This window comes from Tiliqua scincoides, chromosome 4 (genome assembly GCF_035046505.1).
Source record: "Tiliqua scincoides isolate rTilSci1 chromosome 4, rTilSci1.hap2, whole genome shotgun sequence".
Lineage (NCBI taxonomy): Eukaryota > Metazoa > Chordata > Lepidosauria > Squamata > Scincidae > Tiliqua > Tiliqua scincoides.
Genome location: NC_089824.1, coordinates 60086395 through 60104854, shown reverse-complemented (window position 1 = coordinate 60104854; position 18460 = coordinate 60086395). Strand labels below are relative to the sequence as shown.

At 40.5% G+C, this 18460-nt stretch overlaps 1 protein-coding gene across 1 annotated transcript in view; it reads right to left on the bottom strand.

The window, feature by feature from the left end:
- The window catches only part of RAB31 (RAB31, member RAS oncogene family), a 68607-nt gene that overhangs the window by 43685 nt on the left and 6462 nt on the right, over window positions 1-18460 (bottom strand). The window contains exons 2-3 of the mRNA XM_066625386.1: window positions 6076-6155; window positions 3752-3833 (exon numbers count right to left, since the gene is read on the bottom strand). Of these exons, the coding sequence (XP_066481483.1) occupies window positions 3752-3833; window positions 6076-6155 (162 nt within the window). The remainder of the gene's footprint in view (window positions 1-3751; window positions 3834-6075; window positions 6156-18460) is intronic.

Genomic DNA, 18460 nt, shown 5'->3' with positions numbered 1-18460 from the left:
TGTAGACATGAATAAGCAATGGGAAGGCTTGCTAGCAGTTCTCATGCTTCTGCTTGTGTAAGAAATGGACAGCAGAATAGCCTCTTTAGATTCAAGTTTATGAATGCAATGCCATGATCATACAATGCTCTAGCACCGTGGTTATGACATGCACCAAGGTCACAGTGCCTTTCCTTCTTGGTGTCCTGTCGCAGCAGCATTGCAGAATCATGCAAGATCTCATACAATTTTGACCTGGACAAGATGGCAGCACCTGGAAGAGCAGGAGGAATAGGCAGCTGGGGACATCCCGTGGCATACCTGTGAGTTCACCATGGTGTCCTCAGGCACCATGGTGCACAGTTTGGAAATCTCCGTTACAGTGCAAGATGGAAAGACAGCTTTCCATGACTATAATAAAGTTTTTACATGCAGAAAGATACCTTTTTGATTCAATCATACACAGTTGGAATGTCTGAAGTTAGCAATCCATAATGGAATTTAGCAAAACTAAATTTTTTTTAGTTTTGGTACCCTTAAATAATAAAGGTACCCTTAAATTCTATTTTCTTAACGGGAAGCTCAGGGAAGAAAATAAAGCAGAAATGTTAAGCACATTATCTAGAAATGAAAGTTGCTAACTCAAAAAATAAAATAAAAAAGATGAGGGGGTAGGAAATTCCTAACAATCCCAGCTGGAAAAGACTGAGTGGAAAATCCATGAATATACATCAATTCACTATAAAACTGAATTAATTTTTCCCCATAAAACCTATGGCAGACAGTAACTTAAGTTCTAGGGAAATTTAAGAACTACAATTTCTGTAAACTTATACAAAATTACTAAAAATTAAGTCTTATGGAATTCTGTGGGACTTACTTCTAAATAAGCAAACATATGATTGAATTATAAAAATATTTGCAAATAAGATATATTGAAATCCGAATATAAAATATATAAGAAATGGAATCTTCAACAAAATTTTGCAGTGTATTCTCCAGCCCTTAGGATGAGCGCTCCTGCCAGCCTAGGCTGTAGTTCAAACCTTGGGGCAAGGCAGTCTATTTTGCACTTGCAAAGCCAGGTGGGCCTATGCACTGATATGCTTGAAACAGAAGAACTTTAAACTGGGCACTGGGGAGGGCTGGAAATCTCACTGATTCTTTTTGGGGGTTGTTATTGCAGGCAGACTACAGAGTAAGCTCCATTGACCACTGTGGGACTTACTTCAGAGTAGACATGCATAGGCTTGGGCTCACAGGCTGCAATCCTACCCACACTTTCCTGAGAGTAAGCCCCATTGACCACAATAGGACTTACTTCAGAGTAGATTCACTTGGTGGAACAGGACTGGCTCCCCCTTATTTAATTATTTCTTTTATTTTAATTTAATTATTTATAATTATTTTAATTTGCTTGATGATGTCACTTCTGGCTATGACATCACTTCCAATGGGTCCTGAACAGCTTGTCTTTCTAAAAAGTGGGTCCCGGTGCTAAAAGTTTGAGAACTGCTGCAGTAAGGTATTAGTAAGTTGACACGGGGTGTGTGTGTGTGACTCTACAAGTTTTCAAAATCACTAAAATCAGAGTTTGGAGGAATAACACCTTCATGTTATATATCAATCAATGCGTAATTTCATGCAGAATGCAATGAAACAAACCACATTGAAATATCTGTGTTCTAACAAAAGGTACAGCCCAAAAACCAGTGGGGGCGGGGTGATGGCACATCACCACACCCACCAGGGCATTGCCCCGCCCACTGCAAGGGGTGACGCATAGGCCCCCCACACCGAGTGACGCGAATCCTAGTGACGCCACTGACTCTTATCCTACATCATAAAGGTCAGCAAGGTTGTTTTTCACAAGGTTGTTTTTCAGCAAGGCTGTTTGCCTGAGCAAATCACTGGAGCAAGGCAACTTTGTTTTTTAAATGTATTTGCTATAGTGTGTTTTTTGCCATCCACTTGAGTGCTTGGAACTAAACCCTCGAGAATAATGAGGCTCGACCTGTACTCTTTCTAAGGTGTTCCCGACTATGTGAAAATCTCCATTTTTGGCTGGCCCTGTTTTGTTTCCAAACTGACAGGCCAAACACCCAAGTTTGCTATTAGAAAGAATGGCACATGATAATCTATACTGCTTGTTTCCCCTTCTACAGGAATTTTTGGTTTATTCATTCAACTTACAGAGTTACAAAGAGAGAGAGAAACATTTATAAAAATAATTTCCTTTACTTTGCTTCATCTTCTGTGTATCCTGGAAAGAATATACTCAGCCTGATCCTCATCTTAGCAAGGCCAAAATATTTGTATTTAAGCTGATTTTGTTCCATTTAGGGGCTTAATCAGCTTAATTGTAATACCTTGGCCTAAATAAATTCTGGATTTGCATGTGTTGACTCAGGTTTTCCATTTTTTCTCTCACCAACATTTAATAGAATAGTTATCCAGTATCAAGGAGAATAGTAATAAATAGGCTAGGTGAAGCTTTAGGGAAAAATAAACTTGAAAGCAAAGCTTAGAAGTGTGGAAACTGCAGTGTCCAGTACTTCAATAGATCATTCACCATTTATCTTATCTCATAATACAAGAACTTAGAGCCTCCCAGTGAAACTGGTTTATGATAGTCATAATAGACAAAAGAAAGTACTTCTTCATGCAAGACATGCAAAATTAGCTGCCATAAGATGTGATGATGCCCCTACTGGAGATGACTCTAAAATACACGCTTAGAAGAGAAATCTAGCCCACTGTTTCTCAATGTTTGTTTCGCACTGTACCACTTTGCATGGTCCACATATTGGAAGTACCACTGGAAGTGCTGGACAATGACATCATCACCAGTTACTTCCAGACCGAGAGGCCAGATGTAATGCAACAAACATGGGTAAGAGGCTCAGGGTGGACAGGAGGGCTTTTCTAAGCATTCAAAAAGTGCATGCTAGAGCTCTGCCTGCTGAGCTGAGCCTCCTACTGCTGTTTGTTGCATTGCTGCTCTTGCTGCCAGGAATCAGGTGTCTGGGGGTCCTGCAAGTACCCCCAGACACCATCTAAAATGCCACAGGTGGTACAAGTACCACTGGTTAAGAAACACTGGTGTAGCTGCTATTTGTCATGGTGTTCATATGGAAGGTCCATGTTCAGAGGCAGTATGTCACTGAATACAAGTTCTTGGGGTGCAACAGCAGGGGAGAGGAATTGCTTTCATCTCCTGCCTAGGGGCTTCCTAAGCACATCTAGTTGGCCAAGGTGCGAAGCAGGATGCTGAATTAGATGGCTCTTTGGTCTGATCCAACAGGATTCTACTTGCATCATTTGTGATTGATTGTGAAAAAGTCACACAAGTGCAAATTTTGATATCTTGAGAATGTCAGAATCCTGTGAATCCTTTCAAAATAAGAGTCTAGTTCTTCAGCCATGAAAGTGCAAAGCAATGCTTAATGAAGTCTCAGGACCAGGGAATGAGACTAGATAGTATGGTGGTTTGCCTGTAGAGTTTCTTGTCCTTCCCCATGAGTTGCAAAAAGACATGTTCAAAAGTATACAAATTGCAAATTTCTTAATGCAAAATTATAATTATTTGGATATAGATTTTTATTTTAGTGCAATGTATACAGCCCTGCCTTTTTATGTCTCATTTCTTTTAGAATCCATTGCACATGTACATGACATGGTAATACTCAAGGAACTCATACTCTCCAAGAGTTTAGTGAGAATTAATGGACATGCACATAAGTGCCTTCAAAGATACCACAATCGTACTCACCCGTTCCTGTCCTGCAGTATCCCAGATTAGAAATTTATGAAGCTCATTCCCACAGGGCACAGTTTTAGTCATGAAAGAAGCACTAGAAATTGTAATTAAAAGTAACATATTTAGATTTAAATTCTGCATAGTATTCACATGATCATCATCACATGAAACACATGATCAATTTCAGAGTATACATTTCTTAGTTATAAGATCTGGGCATATATGTAATTTCTTTAAGGGGGAAAATGCATTTTATCTTGGGGTGGTTTGCAGTAACAAATAAATATTTTAAAATTTTTAATCTAATACTTTTCTCTTATTCTAGTAAGAATTGTGATATGCAAGCCAAGCACTTGTGAGCTCACAGCTGAGTTTTTAATTGTTACAGAATATCTAATGTTTGAGGAACTCAATGCCAAGGAGTGATAAGTATAAAAAAAGAATTCTCTGTATTATGGCCTGTGTTTGGTAGCATTTTCTTTTTCTTTCTCCTGTACATTTCTGCATGAAAGAAAATAAAAGTCTTTAAATAAAAAATAAATAAAACATGTCTAAAACACAATCAAGCACCTAAAAATAAAGTACTACCTTCCAGTGGCAAAGAAATGACATTGCTGAATATTATTTTTTTCCTTCACTGTATACGATCCAATTGTTCTGACTCTATTTGTACAGTTACTTTTACAAAACGCTGTTCCAAGGAAACCCATGCTACAAACATCCCAACTTTAAACATGCAGCCAAATTTCTTTTTTTTTTAATACTGTACATGCCTATGGCAGGCTAAAGGTGAAGCACAGAGATAGTATCTCCAGGAATCCACCTACTATGGAATACCTCTGATTTTGATACCCTTGCCAGTGTCCAAATGCTTCTATATGCTTCTTTACTGAAATGTTACATTTTCCCCAGTTTTTAATGCTGCTGCTTTCACAGAGTGATTGAGGGCCCAATCCTATCCAATTTTCCAGTGCTGTGCGGTTGTGTCAATGGGGTGTACACTTCATCCTGTGGTAGAGGGGCAGTCATCAGAGCCTTCTTAAAGTATAGGAACACGTGTTCCCTTACCACAGGGCTGCACTGTGGCTACACCATAGCTGGAAAGTTGGATAGGACTGGGCCCTGACACCACCAGCAGAATAACAATCTCAGTTGTAGCTTCATGCCTCTTATACTGTATCCAGCAACCATAATTGCTTTCCTAATATATAGATCTTTGTGTCCCTACCAAGAATGTTAATAAACCTCTCACAGAAAACTCTAGTAGTATGGCATGGCATTAGGTGCAGGCATTTTACTGGGGTGGCCCTTCCATGAGGCAAAGCAAAGTGATTGCCTCAGGAGGTGGATTGGCAAGAGGTGGTAGATTAGCCACATGCCTGAATTCCAGCCATCACTGGCAACCATCAATTTTGCCCTTGGCACAACAAACAGCCATCTCCTCTTCCTGTTTTTGCCATTTCAAGGAAGCTAGAAGAGAGATTAAGCACAAACGTTAACTTCTCGCTAACAATTGCTCTTAGTCTCCACTGTAGCCTGCCAGCTTGTTTTACTATAAGCTTCCTGCTTATTGCATTTGGTTAAAGAAAGACACATTATCCTAAAATCCAATCTTTGGGTTTTACTATATGTAAATGTATGGTGGATGGATTTATTACGTGTTTTGCATGCCAATAAAGGTTACTGGACTGGACTGGGTTGTATCATAAGTTATCCTGTTTGTTAAGGGGGGTCTGCACACACAGAAACAATACCATGAAGTTCTTGCACACAGAAATCCAAACAGATCCTGAATTGTCTTTGCCTTGTACAACATACTGCATAAGGTATCACACATAAAATTGTCAATACCTTGCTATTGTGCAATTTCTTCTGCATGTGACTGCAAAACTGCATGAGGACTAGTGCAACATGCCACCTAATTCTGCATGCGCTCCTAAGACACAACTCAATATTTTTGTTGTTTTATTTATTATTTTTCAATAAAATTCTCAAAGTGGTTTCTATAGAGTTAGAAGCACTAGAAACCAACCCACAAACAACAAAAAAAACCTATCCTATAGAATCTGGTCCTCAAAAAGAAAAAGTTAGAGGGAAGATAAGAAACAATGTTGAATATTAATAATTGTTAAAGGTACAGAATGAACAATGGTTTTAGACTAGCATTAGCCAAAAATGAAGTTAATAGGCTAACACTACATTAACCACATTTGGAAACAGTACACAGTCACTATTGTGTTGAATAGCTCTCCCATTACTTTGAAATATGAAGATATCCTACAAAACACATTTATTTAACTCACTAAAAGAACTTTTAAATTATACATAATACTTACCCAATAGTTGGGCTAATATTGTGGTCAAAATGATCCTGGACAAAACGACAAACTATACTTGATTTGCCAACTCCAGTATCCTGAAAATTAAGAAAAGTAGAATCAGATCAAAATTTAAATGAAATTAAGTCTGAGTTAAAATGAAAAAAAATAATAATACCAGGGCTATATTTATTTAACTAGGTTTCATCCCATAATAAGTGCTCCCTCAATACATGTCATTTAGCAGGAGTGTTGAAATCAATAAACACCTAAGGCAACAGTGGTATTTAAAAATCTTCCCAGCAGGTTCCTGTCAATAATTGTGGCAGAATGCCGCTATTCGAAAGTTCACTTTCCCAATTGATCTAATCTGAGCTGAGAGCAGAACAGTACATTTTAAGACCTTTGTGGCCATATTTGTGCAATACTGTCATTAATCTTTATTTGAACTGCACTTTTGAAAATATGAACGCACACTTTCAGGGTTGCAGCAACTGCACTTCCCCTTTTGTAGCTAAAGAATGTCCTGCTAACTTTTAAAATAAAATTTGCTCCTAGCAACCCAACATCATTTCCAATTCAAAGGCATCCATGACACATCACAAATCAAAGGAAACTGACTTAGCAGATATCTATCATGTAGAAGCAAAAAATGTCATTTTTCTCCTTATAGGCTATTGCAAGTCTTATTGTTAAGCCCATTTTCTAGGAAATCAATGGAATTTGTCCTTAAAGAATTTGACCAGCTATTTCTGTAACAGACTTCTGCAGTCACACACCTGCCAATTTTTTATTTCACTGGCCAATCTGCCAGTAGGCGAAAGTCTGATAATTCCAGCTGAGAACATTCCCCCCCTTAAGGTAAGTATTTAATATTTACATATGCAGATGCAACTTTGACAATGCAAAAAATTAATCGCATAGGATTGACAAACCTACAATGTTTATATTGTTTTGTTTTATAATTCAGGAATAAAGTTGCCTGAAACATACATTTTTAGATCCTCAGATAATGACATGCTAAAAGGGAGATGTTTCTTCCTTTCAATATCTGTTTTATAAACAGTTGAACAGCCTTTACTTGTCAACTGGGGATGGTACCAATTTCAGAAAACCACTTCTTAGACAGCTAACAAGCAAAGTATCCCGAGTAAATTTAAAATTCTCTACATGGTGCTAAGTTGGCAACATGACAAGAAAGTGGAAGGGGTGGTGGTTCTAGAAACCATTATTACCAAATTCATAAAAAGCTCCCTAGGCTGCATCTGAGTAAATGCCTTACAAATAGGGAGACTAACAGTTCAGACATAGGATGGAAACATACATTTCCTAAAGAAACAAGGTTGAAATCCTAAGCACTTACTTGGTAGTAAACTCTATTGAATTGTGGCGCTTACATAGAGGATGGAGCTACATGTATTCTCAAGTAGGGCAAACTTAAAAGGGACCCATTCTCACCCCCCCACCTCCCATCACTGAAACAATGCTCCATATTTGTAGAACGTTTGTTCTCATACTCCCAGGGATGAGAACTTGAATCAGGTGACCCGAGTCCAAGTCACAAAAACACGTTTTTTGCTCACTTGTGTACGCTTGAATCAGGTGTTGTCAATGATTCCGGTGCTGTCTTGAGTCTGAGGCCACTGACTTTGGAAATGAGCTCCCACACATGCAGACTTGAGTCTGTCTGGGTGTGTTCGCTTCACTTTTTGTGGCGTGAAAGACCTTGTGGGGCCATCATTAAGTCTGGGTGAGCAACAGGGAAGTTCTGGCAAGCAGGGAAGGGTTAATGTTTTGATTTTGCATTGAGCAGGAGGCGGGGGGAGGGAGGGAGGCTCTCTTGTCCATCTCTGAAGGAACCGATGATCATTGGATGAACACTTTTTCCCTGGACAAGTGAGGGGAGAAGGTAGAGGGGAGGGAGGTTCCTAACCATCCAAGAGAAACTCATGGCATAGCTCTGGCAGGCTCATTGAATGACTGGCCACCATGGGACTACTTCTCAGTAGAGCTGCAAAGGAAGGGGTCATACTGGCAAGCCTCCCAACTGCTGTGCACGACCTCCCTCGCGCTTGCCGCTTCTATCCCTGCTCTCAAGTCAAAGGGGGCGGGGACTCAAGATTCGATTTGAGTCTAACTGCAGTGGATTTGCACATCCCTGCATACTCCTAATAGTTAATCCTCAGCTAAAAATGTAGTAGGCCTTTTCTTAGGAATTCTAAAGGAACAAGAATCTATTATCCTATGTAAACTGCTTCATCAGCCTTCCTTACCATCGTCACAATCTAAAGAGGTTCAGGAACAATATCACCTAGATCAAGGCATTCCCTTTAGAATCCTTTTAATGTATTTAAAAAGTTTACCCTCCTTTCTACCCCTGAGGCAACTTACAACAAAATTAGAAAAAATTAATATATTAATAAAACATCAAAAACAAAACTATAGACAACAATTAACGCAGAATCAAAACAATATTTAAAAAATCCATCCGTGAGCTAATATTACTAACAGTGCAATAAATGATATGGGTCATCAATTCAACTGAAACACCTGTCTGATCAAAAAAGCTTTTGTCGACATTGAAAAACTGAAGGACTTCCAGAGCAACAGGATTCCAAAGTCTGTGGGCTGCAACCAAAAAGGCCCTCTCATGTGTGTCTCCCAAACAATCTTCAGAAGGAGGGGAAAAACAAAGTAAGGCCTCTGACGTTGAGTGAAGTGGGCAAGCAGATTCATATACCTAATGGGCTTGCTACTGTCCTGTTTTATTTTTTAACAACATTTCTAGCTAAAGATTCCTTAAACGTAAAATCAGTTTTACATATTCAGGAGGCCATAGTCTATTTCACCGGCATGAGGCCTGACTTTTGTCAAAACTTACAGGCAGCCAGCAAGTAAAATATTACTGGATCCTAAAAACATTACTGGTATGTAAATCTCTCAGAAATGAACGGACAATTTTAAATAAATTTGCTCAAGATGCGGTGTAAATTTTAAAAGTAATTTGGGTTGTAAAAGTATAGAAAATGCAGTGCTTTCGTGCATGTAAATCTTGCTCTCTCTGTGCTATTTTTTAATCTTGCCACTAGGGGGAGGACCCTAGACAAGATCTGACTAAGATTTAAACCTGCATTTGACTATGTCCACTCCTCCGGACACAGTCAAATGTAGGACATAGTCATGATGCAAAAGGAACTGTAAATATGTATCAAAGTAAAATCACACATGAAAATCAACTTTAAGTCACCATCCAACCATTATGTAATTTGCTTGTACAATGTTAAAAGATTTTGTAAATCTTTTGTTTCCTATTTGAAGCTGGATTGGCAACATTTATGTCAAATTTTTTGAAGCAATAGTAAGCAAGAATTTATTTAAGTTTCTTGGGAATGGTCGTTTTTACTCTACATCAGGGGTCTTTAAACTTTTTGGCTGAAGATCAGATATCTGGAACAATGCTGAGGGCCAGAAAAAAAATTAAATAAAAAATTTAAATAAATACATATGGAACTTAGATGAATGAATGGGCTCAAACGTCCAGGATTTCTCCAAGTACCAACACAGCCCATGAAATAAAGCACACACTTAAATGGACCCCCATTCCGTCACCCCACAAGCACAACTCCAGTTGTATTTGGTCAACTGGGCCAGAGGCTCTAGGGTATCATAGGCTGGCTGCGAGCTGGATAGAGGCTAGCCAGGGGCTGCATCTGGCCCCCGAGCCAGGGTTTGCTCTACATCAGGGGTGTCCAAAGTTTTTGGCAGGAGGGCCACATCAGCTCTCTGACACTGTGTTGGGGGCCGGGGAAAAAAAAGAATTAATTTACATTTCAAATTTGAATAAATTTACATAAATGAATATATTAAAGATGAACTTATATGAACGAATGAAGGTCTTGCAATAGCTCAAGGCCTATAAAAGGCCTTGCACAAAGCAAGGCTGGCCTTTCCTTTGCTGCCGCTGCTGCATCACAGATGTGAAAGAGCAAGCAGTGGAGGGAGCCCTCATCCCACAGCTCACGAGAGGTCAAACAGTTGCCATCAATCTGAGAGAAGTTGCGTTGAGCCAGTATGGGCTTCAACAAATCTCCGGAGGGCCAGAGGCTCATTGGAGACCGGGGGCTCCCTGAGGGCCGCATTAAGAGACCTTGAGGGCCGCAAGTGGCCCCCGGGCCAGGGTTTGGGCACCCCTGCTCTACATAAAGCACCATGTACACTGATTGCACTATATATTAATAATGACAACACATCACCATAACTACTATTCATTAGCCTTCGTTGTTTACAAAATGATATAACCAACATTTTATTTTTGCAGTCTCCCTATGTGCTTAACATTTATTTCCAATAGTAAAATCATACAGTAAAGTTTACAGTAAAACTGTAACTTTGAATATCACAGCTTCGTCATGCCTAGAACAATACTCTGCACACAGACAATGAAACCAAAGTGGTATGCAGTGTACTAAAAAGGTTGTTGACTACTATGTAAGAAATGGTCTCTCTGCATTCTGACAGTGCGTCTTCTAGCTGGTGTGGGGTAATTCTGATGCACCCCCAAATGGCTTAGGCCTGCTAACCCATTAGCAGGAATGCCAGGCTATCAACCAAAACCAAAGACCACTCTTCCTCCTGCTGCTGGCTGGGCCAACTGGCCCCATCAGTTAATAATATGAAAACAACTTGAGTGCTACACATGCTTCATGACCTCATTGCGACCTGTTACTAGTTTGTCCATGTCACTTTTCAAAATGCCAATCTTTTTTAAAATAAGAAAATACCTGAGAGCAATCTATTTTAAAGGGACACTATGTTGCATAGCAATATTTGCAAGCAAGCAACAAAAAAAAGACCTTCCAAGTTTCAGATTACCACCAAGTGATGAGACTATACCGGCTGGTTAAGAACACAAGAGCAAGCATCTTTTAATTCTTTCTTCAGCAGCACCGTAACATCTTAAGATTACAGTTTCTCTTTCTGATCAGTGGTTTAAAGAGGCAGCAGACAACAGCCAGGACTTATCTATTCGCATACAAAACTATGAGGCAAAGCAGTTTTTTTTGCAGACTAGACATTTTGAAGGGTTATACTTATGCTAGGTCACTTTTAATTAGTAGCATGTTGCAAAGATTTCTGTTGTAAAACAGAATGTTCAAATACATTCCTCAAGCACGTATGTCATAAAGATCTTTTCAACTTCTGCAAATGAAAAAACCAATTTTGGTAGTCAGTAATAGTTGTGGACTACAAAGAAAACAGAGGTCACCCAAGGACTCTCAGTTACATCAGCAACATCCTGTCATACTGCTGGCAAAGAAAAACAATTGCATTGGAACAAATATATTCCATAGCAGTCATTTATACCTATTTAAGCTTTTCAAAATTTATATTCTATCTCTAGAGGCATAAAGCTGCTGAATATTATGGCCACAATCCTGCCCTCTTATGCAGGTATTGAAAGAACTTTTGTACATATAACTGGAGGAACATAGAATTATATAACTGGCAACAGAACTGCAGACGACATAATAAAAATAGTCACAGTCTAGAACAGGGCTGTCAAACATAAGGTACACAGGTCAGATGCAGACTGCAGAAGCTTTTTATCCGGCCTGCATAACAGTTGGGCTCTCCCAACACCACCATCAGCGGCTCTCAGATGCTGAGCTGCAAAATGAGGCACTGGAAAAAGTGGCAATGCTAAAAGGGAAACCCAATTATCACGCAGATCACCCTTTCAGCAGTGCTGAGGTGTCACTGCTGAAAGAAAAGCCCACGTTATAATTGGGCTCTCCCAGTGGGAGACTCCCAGTACCACCCTTTCAGCAGCACCACTTCTCCAAAGGCATTGGGGAGACGGAACAAGGTCTCAGAAGGAGAGAAACAGTATATAGGGGAAGAGGCAGGTCAAGGGGGGTGAGAAAGGGAAAAGCTGTGAATGCACCAGAACAGCCTGGTTAGCATGCTGGCCACTCCTTCAACAGGGCTGCTTCTGCTGAGGCGTTACTTTGCAGAGCACCGTTCAGCAGCTGAGCTGTGAAGTGATGCCTTGGCAAGTGCAGTGATAATTAGGCTCCTCCATATCTCGAAAATGTGATCAAGATTTGCACAATTAATCTTCAGTCATTTGCAGCTAATGAGTTCCTAAGTGAGAAAAAGATACTTATTTCTGGTCATCACCTGCTTAATGACGTCACTTCCAGCCCCAACAGGTGCCATGAATGCTATTCATCCTGCCATATGAAACAAGCGACACCCCTAGTCTAGAATATAGGTGAACAACCTTCAAAACTGGCATGAGCCATTTACTTCCTTCCCCAGTCATAGTATATGAAGATAGCCCAATCACAAGCAAAACACAGTAAAACACAGCATCGTATAGCTAATTTTAAAACTGCTCAAACAGTATTGCTGCTACTACTGCTGTTGCCAAAGTTCATCATTAAAGCAAGAGACAGTTTTAAAATTGCATTCACTAGCATCAAGACATATTTGCAAACAAGCAGTGACACGTGGGCAGGAGAAGCCTTTTGAAAGATATCTGGAAGCAACAGCATCCTGTACTGAATAGGGTTATACCCCCCCCTGAAGGAGCAGGTACACAGGTTGGGGGTCTGCCTGGACTCACAGCTGCTCCTGGATTCCCAGGTGGCAGCTGTGGCCAGAAGGGCCTTTGTTCAGCTTTGGCTGGTGCACCAGCTGCAGTCATACTTGGATCATGTAGGCCTGGCCATGGTGATCCATGCCATGGTGACATCAAGATTAGATTATTGTAACACGCTCTTTGTGGGGCTGCCCGTGAAGACAGTTTGGAAACTGCAACTAATGCGGAATGAGGCAGCCCATGTAGTTACTGGAGGTAGGTGGTTTGACTCCATCAGGGCACTTCTCCAGTGGCTACACTGGCTGCCCATTCATTTCTGGGCCAAATTCAAGGTGCTGGTTTTGACCTTTAAAGCTCTATATGGCTTAGGGTCAAAGTATCTAAGAGACCACCAACTTCCATATGGTTCAGCTCATCCCCTTAGGTTATCGGAGAAGGCCCTCTTACAAGTGCCACCACCCAGGGATGCACATGGGGTGGCAGCAAGAAATACGGCCTTCTCAGTAATGGCACCAACGTTATGGAACTCCCTCCCCCTTAATTTACAAACTGCTACCCCTCTGGAAACGTTTCATCGGGCCTGAAAACATTTCTTTTTAGACAAGCCTTCTGAGTTCTTTGCCTTTTTAACATCGTTTTTAACATCTGATTTTTACAGGTTTGGGGTTTATAAAATTGCTGCTGATGCTCTTTTTATTGTATCAATGTCTGATTGCTGTTTTTTAAGATGTTTTTAATTGTGATGGCTTTAATATTTTAATTGTCTTGATTGTGATTTATGCTTTTGTCTTTAAGCTATGCTGTAAGTTGCCTTGAGTCCCTTCAGGGAGAAAGGCAGAATAGAAACATCCCATAAATAAATAAATAAAACACAATTTTGCACAAAGTCTGAACTGGCCACAATACAATTTGTTATCTAAGAATAGCATATCCAGTAGTTATGATTACATTACACTTACTATTCTTCTACAGCAGGGGTGCCCAAACCCCGGCCTGGGGGCCACTTGCGGTCCTCAGAGACTCCCAATTCGGCCCACGGGGAGCCCCCAGTCTCCAATGAGACTTTGGCCCTCTAGAGACTTGCTGGAGCCCACGCTGGCCCGACACAACTGCTCTCAGCATGAGGACAACTTTTTGACCTCTCGCATGAGCTGTAGGACAAGGGCTCCCTCCACTGCTTGCTGTTTCACGTCTGTGATGCAGCAGCGACAGCAAAGGAAAGGCCGGCCTTGCTTTGTGCAAGGCCTTTTATAGCCCTTGGTGCTATTGCAAGACCTTCTTTCATTCATATAAGTTCCATGTCTAATATAGTCATTTATGTAAATTTATTCAAATTTTAAATGTAAACTAATTCTTTTTTTCCCTGGCCCCCAACACATTGTCAGAGAGATGATGTAGCCCTCCTGCCAAAAAGTTTGGACACCCCGTTCTATAGTATTAGCTCATTAATGATTGAATAGCCAAAGAACTGAAGTCAATGTAATCAATCCAGACATCACCATTTAAATTACCAAGTTCTGTTTTATTTTTAACTGCACATGTTGGGTTCTGTACTCTGGAGCTGTTGAACAGCATCCTCTGGTAAAAGAATCAGTAAAACAGCAAACCGTATTTTTCCCTCTTATTTAATGTGAACACTTTCCTTAAAATCCCAAATGCTGGTACTTTTGAGTGAGCCATGCATCTTTGGCCTGTTGCCTTGTGTGGGTGTTTCATTTTTAGCACAGACTCTGTCATCAGTCCACGAACACATATGCACAAACCAGAAGAACTCTTGCCTACAGATTAAGGCTGCAAATGCTGGTTTCCCCTTCTCTTCCCTACTTTGTTTGTGCCCTATAAAACTGTCAAAGTCCACCCAAAGTTTTCAGAAAATCACTGCCAAAATATTTTAAATGTCAGCAATATATAAAATATTTATATCTATATAAATATTTTGTAGATAAGAATATATGGGTGTTGAGCTTGGCTTCTAACTTTGTGGCAACGCTTATAGGGAATGAAATGCTGCCCTCCCCCAAAAGGTAGGCAGGGGTGGTGTATGCCCCTGTGCTGCCTGAATCCCACCCTAAGTGCCCATGGATGTGCATGCACACCTCCCTCACCGTGGATGAAAAAGAGCAGGCGGTCAAAAAAGCAGTCACACCCCCATTCTCCCTTTCACTTACAATGGCCAGGCGGCCTCTCTCCTCCAAGCTGCTTCTTTTTGAAATGAACAGGAGCGGGAGATCATGGGAAACCCCTCTCCTATGCAAAGCAAACAAAAGCAGTGGAGAGCAGGGCCATAGCCCATCACACTTCTAAGAAATTGCCTTTCCCTGCCTACTTGGTGCTTTGCAAGTACCAGATTAAGAGGGAGAAGTTATATGAAGCTGCTTCAGCCTCCCCCCCCACCCCCATTTCTTCCTTCAACTGCACTGGAGAGAGAAGGCTGCCACCTGAGAGCTAGGTGGAAGAGGTTCAGAGTCCCCAATGGAACAGCACGCTGTAGAGGGTGGTGGACAGATGGGCTGGGGGCTTCACCACCCCTCTAAGGATGCCACTCCATGTGAGTGTTTCATGTCGCTGTATGGCTGATTCGAAGTGGGGGAAAGAAATACAGGTCCAGCCTGTAAAAACACAGATTTTTTATACACAGATTTGACTCAACACGAATGGCCCCTGCAAATGAGAAGAATGTGCTGATCCCTGGAGAAGGGGAAAATGCACCCCTTTAAAATCGGTTTTAAAAACTGAACAGTCCTTTAACAGCCTTCTTAATGAGAGAGAGAGAGAGAGCGCTCGCGCTGCAGCAGGCTAACAATCCATCAATCCTTCTCTCTCCTGCGGACCCCTCCCTTCCCCCAGCAGGCACACCCCCACCCCAGTGAAAGAAAGGTGATCATTTTGCATTGGTGAAGGGAGGGGCTGAGTGAAGTGCTGATGGATTATCTTCTTAATGACTCTTATCTTATTGTCAAAAGATCAGCAAGGTTGTTTTTCACTTTGTTTTTTAAATTGATTTGCTATAGTGCTTGGAAGGGAACCCACACGAACAATTAGTCTCATCCTGTAGTACTATAAACTCACTAATTATATCAAAATGAGAATGGGCATTCAACGATTCATCTACTGAAAACAATGCAACGCAAACAGGCACCTGCATTTTGCCATACAGTACTTTCTCCTGTGTAGTCAAATGAACATCCAATTCATGCCCACAGTTTCTGATCCATCAAATAATATTTACTTGCCAATATCTATACACCAATTTTAAAAATTAAAAGCAGAGCCAAGTTGATTTAATTTATGATTTTGCAGTCAAGTGAAACCATCTATGTCTCTATCCAAGAAGCAGCTCTTTCTTCTTCTTACTTTTCTTTTTCTTACTTTTCTTTTTTTACAGAACAGCCTGATCCTGAAGAAAATGAGTATTTTCATCTTGCTGTGAAACTTTGCATTAATTTCTATATGGATTAAGGAAATAAAAAAAATTGTTACATCTTATGAAGAGGTTTTCTCACAAAGACTTTTCCAATGAGTTCTTAAAGGACCACATGCTTGGATATTCAGTTTCATCTCTATGAAACAGAATCTGGTTCAAAACGGGTCAGTGAACTAGCCTCCCAAGAGAGCTCAGAAGAATGATGATGTATGTTAGAAGACTGGGTTGTTTCCTCATTACATGACTGAGGTCTCGGTTAGGTATCATTGTATTTCAAAGTACTGCCTTTGGAATGACTTTATTGTTTTTAAAAATATTGTTGCGATTCCCCAATTATTTTGATATGTAGCTTATGGCTGTTTACATATGATCTGGTCTGGATTTCTGCACAAATTAGCAAACTACAGTTTAGGGTCTCACATTACAAGAGATCTCCAATTATGAAAGTTTCAGGTTTTACATAATCTGTTGAAAAAGAAGAGAAAAAGGGGGGACAGACTGTCTCCAATTGTTATTTTCATTTCACCATGACTAAAATATACTTGTATATCACCAAAGTTAAAATCATCCACATCATTTTTTAATTCTGGAACTAACATGAGGGTGCAGGTGTCATTTCTGTGACATATGAGCAGGTGCATTTCTGTTTTGCAGCACACCTGGGGTGATACTGGCAGCGGCACTTACCTTCAGCAGTATTCCAGAAGTTTGGGGGGACATAATGACATAATACATTGCCCCCAACCTTCTGGGTTCTTGCATAGGTTTAACTGCCAAAGGACCAACTCCCTTCTATGATTTTCAGGCCACTTTGGGCCCAGCCACCATGCTCTCTCACTAGCAAACAGCAAAAACACGACTGAGAGTGCACCATCTAGACATGAAGCTATGTGAAGATCGCTGAAGGGAGGTTCACGAGGTGTCATATCACACCCTGCCAAGCCTTGCACCTAGGGTGGCCCCCCCCATCGATGTGACACCACTGCATATGATCAGTGACCACTCAAGATGCCAGAGCAAAGTGTGATACATGAATAAAAACACACCTTACATCTAAATCTTGTTTAGATCTACATCTTGTTGTGTCAGATTTTGTATTTGTTTGCTTATTTGTGAATTGTTTACTTTATAATTGACATTTTGGAATATTGGCTTTGGCTGAGTAAAAATAAAATTTTTGAAAATATATAACTGGAAAATGCACTTTTAATATATCAAAGTTTTGTTTACTTCCAAGTTTTTGTTGGTTATTATCCACAATTTTGCTTCAGTTTCAGATCAGTACAGTGGAGCACTGGTATCTGCAGGGGATTCATTCCAGGAACCCCATCAGATACTTACTGATTTCCACAGATAATTAAATCCATGGAAAGCCCTCAAAGGACCTCCCGGATGCAACTGGAAGTGCCTTCTGGATGCCTCCAGGAGGCTTTCTGAGGCCTGGAGAGGTAGTCCTAAGGAGGTCTCCTTGTATTCTCCATAAGTAGACTGAATGCACAGATGGTACAATTCCACACCCTGTCTGGCTCTGTTACTGACCTCTGTACTTTCAGACATAGTTCAGAACAGGATCTACACTCAGGCAGCTTGTAAACAACAGTTGGGAAACCTGAACATACCAGAGTGCCTGATCATGAGTATAGATAGGTCCAACATGTATACAGCTGTACAGGTGAAAACCCAATTCTCATCTCCACCTGCAGAACTTGAGGGCAGGGTTAGTGAATGTCATCTCTCGCCACACAGTCAATGGGTGTACAAAATGAGAACATGGCTGACCTTAAGAAATATTTTTTAGAATTATAAGAAAATAAATTCTGCTAAACACGTAGGCAAGTTAGTGAAATATGGGGAAACAGAATAAACTATCATGATAACAACAGCATTTGTTGAATTAACAAAAAGCAGCAGCAGCATGACAAAAAGTTCTTAGGGATGACTGAAGACTACAGAACTCACTGCAGACCTACAATGCTGTTAATAGTGCAATCTTAAATATGTTTACTCAGAAGTTTGCCCCATTATGTTGAATGGAGCTTACTCCCAGGTGCTTACTCCCAGGTAGGTATGTATAGGATTGTAGCCTAAAGCCTTTTACTGATTTATACTGATTTATTTTGTGATGTAAACTGCTTTGTCAGCTTTTTGTAGGAAAGCAGTATATAAATATTTTTAATATCAACGACATGACTGGTATTCTCCCTTTTCAGATGCTATACTTAGGAACTGCTATCTTGCTGAGAACTCTTGCATGTCTGGCAGTAGTTTTATGACTGAATGGATTCATGGCATGCTGATAAGCATTCAGATGCCATATTCTAATAGTTCATGTCTGACACTGTTCAGTTTGCTCCACCACAGGAAGCACACTGCAC